The sequence below is a fragment of the Mauremys mutica genome, unplaced genomic scaffold (assembly GCF_020497125.1).
Source record: "Mauremys mutica isolate MM-2020 ecotype Southern unplaced genomic scaffold, ASM2049712v1 Super-Scaffold_100434, whole genome shotgun sequence".
Classification (NCBI taxonomy): Eukaryota; Metazoa; Chordata; order Testudines; family Geoemydidae; genus Mauremys; species Mauremys mutica.
In genome coordinates, this window is record NW_025423340.1 from 125,469 (window position 1) to 127,232 (window position 1,764).

At 64.5% G+C, this 1,764-nt stretch overlaps 1 protein-coding gene across 1 annotated transcript; it reads left to right on the plus strand.

Moving 5' to 3' along the window:
• Positions 1-282: 282 nt before the first annotated feature.
• LOC123361270 (fibrous sheath CABYR-binding protein-like) lies at positions 283-1,398 on the plus strand. Its single transcript, XM_045001350.1, has one exon. The coding sequence runs from the start codon at positions 757-759 to the stop codon at positions 1,342-1,344; it is 588 nt and encodes a 195-aa protein (XP_044857285.1). The 5' UTR covers positions 283-756; the 3' UTR covers positions 1,345-1,398.
• Positions 1,399-1,764: the final 366 nt, after the last annotated feature.

Genomic DNA, 1,764 nt, shown 5'->3' on the forward strand with positions numbered 1-1,764 from the left:
CAGGGAGACTGGGAATAGAGTCCTGCTGGCACGTCCCAGCTCTGGAAGGGAGTGTTCCGCTAGTGGCATTGTATTGTTTTCACAGCCACTTTCGATCTCCTGGTTTCTACCCTTGCCCTGCTGGCAGGGCATTGTGCGGCACCGTTTGCAGGCCACCTGGGTGCAGGAGATGGAGGAGGAGGGTGAAGGAAGCCAGGAATATCCCACCACTAGGGCTCCCAGCCCGTCCCTTGTCAGGGTTTGTTCCCCAGGTTGAGGGTTCCTATGCCCTGGGGTGGGATGTATCGGGAGGAGAAATTGCCTCAGCAGAGGGGAGGTGGGCAGGGGAGCAGGCAGGCTCGTTAATGAGAGGCTGCTTCGAAGCCAGACTCATGGCTGCTCCACACTCAGTTCCAGGATGGAGCGAAAAAGGCAGATGCTGAGGAGTAAGGCCGGGCAGGTGGCTCCAGAGTCGGCAGCAAACATCAGCCTGCCCAGGAGGAGAGCGGCCCCTCTGTCCCCGCAGGCGGGGAAAAGGCTCGTGGCCAGGGGAAAGAGAGGAGCTGCATCGCCTGCTGGAGGAGGAGGAAGACAGCAGCTCCCCTAGCTGACCCTGAGGCACCTTCTGGGCCGAAATGGAGGTGGCCCCGGGTACAGCTGTGGAGGAGAGAGCCAGGGGAGGGCAGGAGCCGGGGAAGGCAGCTCTGGGGCTTCCTTCGCAGGAAGCCAAGGTGCCAGGAGCTGCGCCCCAGGGCCCAGCAGGAGCCGTCCATCACCATGGCAACTGAGGGGCCCTGTGCCAGCCCGACCCTGGCCCCCGAGGAGCCTCCCGCCAGCACCACCCTGGCCACGGAAGAGCCTCCCGCCAGAACCACCCTGGCCATGGAAGAGCCTCCCGCCAGAACCACCCTGGCCCTGGAGGAGCCTCCCGCCATTACCACACTGGACATGGAGGAGCCTCCTGGCAGCCCCACCCTGGCCACGGAAGAGCCTCCCACCATTACCACCCTGGCCACGGAAGAGCCTCCCACCATTACCACCCTGGCCACGGAAGAGCCTCCCACCATTACCACCCTGGCCACGGAGGAGCCTCCCGCCAGAACCACCCTGGCCATGGAGGAGCCTCCCGCCAGCCCAGAAGAGGAGTTGAGCGACGGCGTGACAAACCCCAGCAGCTCCGCATACTCCTGCGGGGCCAGCAGCTCCTCCGTGGGGTCTGGCAGCCCAGAGTTTCTAGGCTCCCTCTTTGGAGGTGAGGGGAGACCTAGGGGAAAGGGAGGAGGACTGGGGCGGTGGGGGACTAGTAACACCCTGTGCCCATCGGCTCGCCAAGGAGCCGGGACTGACCCACGTGAGCCCCACTGACACCAGTGGGGGTGGCACAGCCACGCCCCATGGCAGGGGATGCTGGGCGGAGTCGGGGAGCTCCAGCCTCCCCTGATCATGGGGGGGGGCTGACTGCCACGGGGCCCTGAGGCTGATGGGGCTGAGAGCGTCTCTGGGAGGGGCAGGGTGGGGCCCTCGCTGCCATGGGGCTCCTTACAGAGAAAGGGGAAACATGGAGACTTCTCTGTCCACTGCATCCCCCCAGCAGCAGAAGGGATTGAATTTTCTCCTTCCCTCCCTGGTGCAGACACCCCCAGTGCCCAGGTGTTGTGGCCTGAGGAGGAGGAGGAGCAGGAGGAGAAGGAGGAGGAAGAAGAGGAGGAGGAGGAGGGTTCGTCCCCCATCACGGTGATCCAGCAGCACCTCCAGGGCAGAGCTGAGGTACAAAAATCCCCCAGC

Excerpts from the sequence above, each read along its gene's own strand:
- LOC123361270 (XM_045001350.1), top strand. The coding sequence starts at position 757 with ATGGCAACTGAGGGGCCCTGTGCCAGCCCGACCCTGGCCCCCGAGGAG.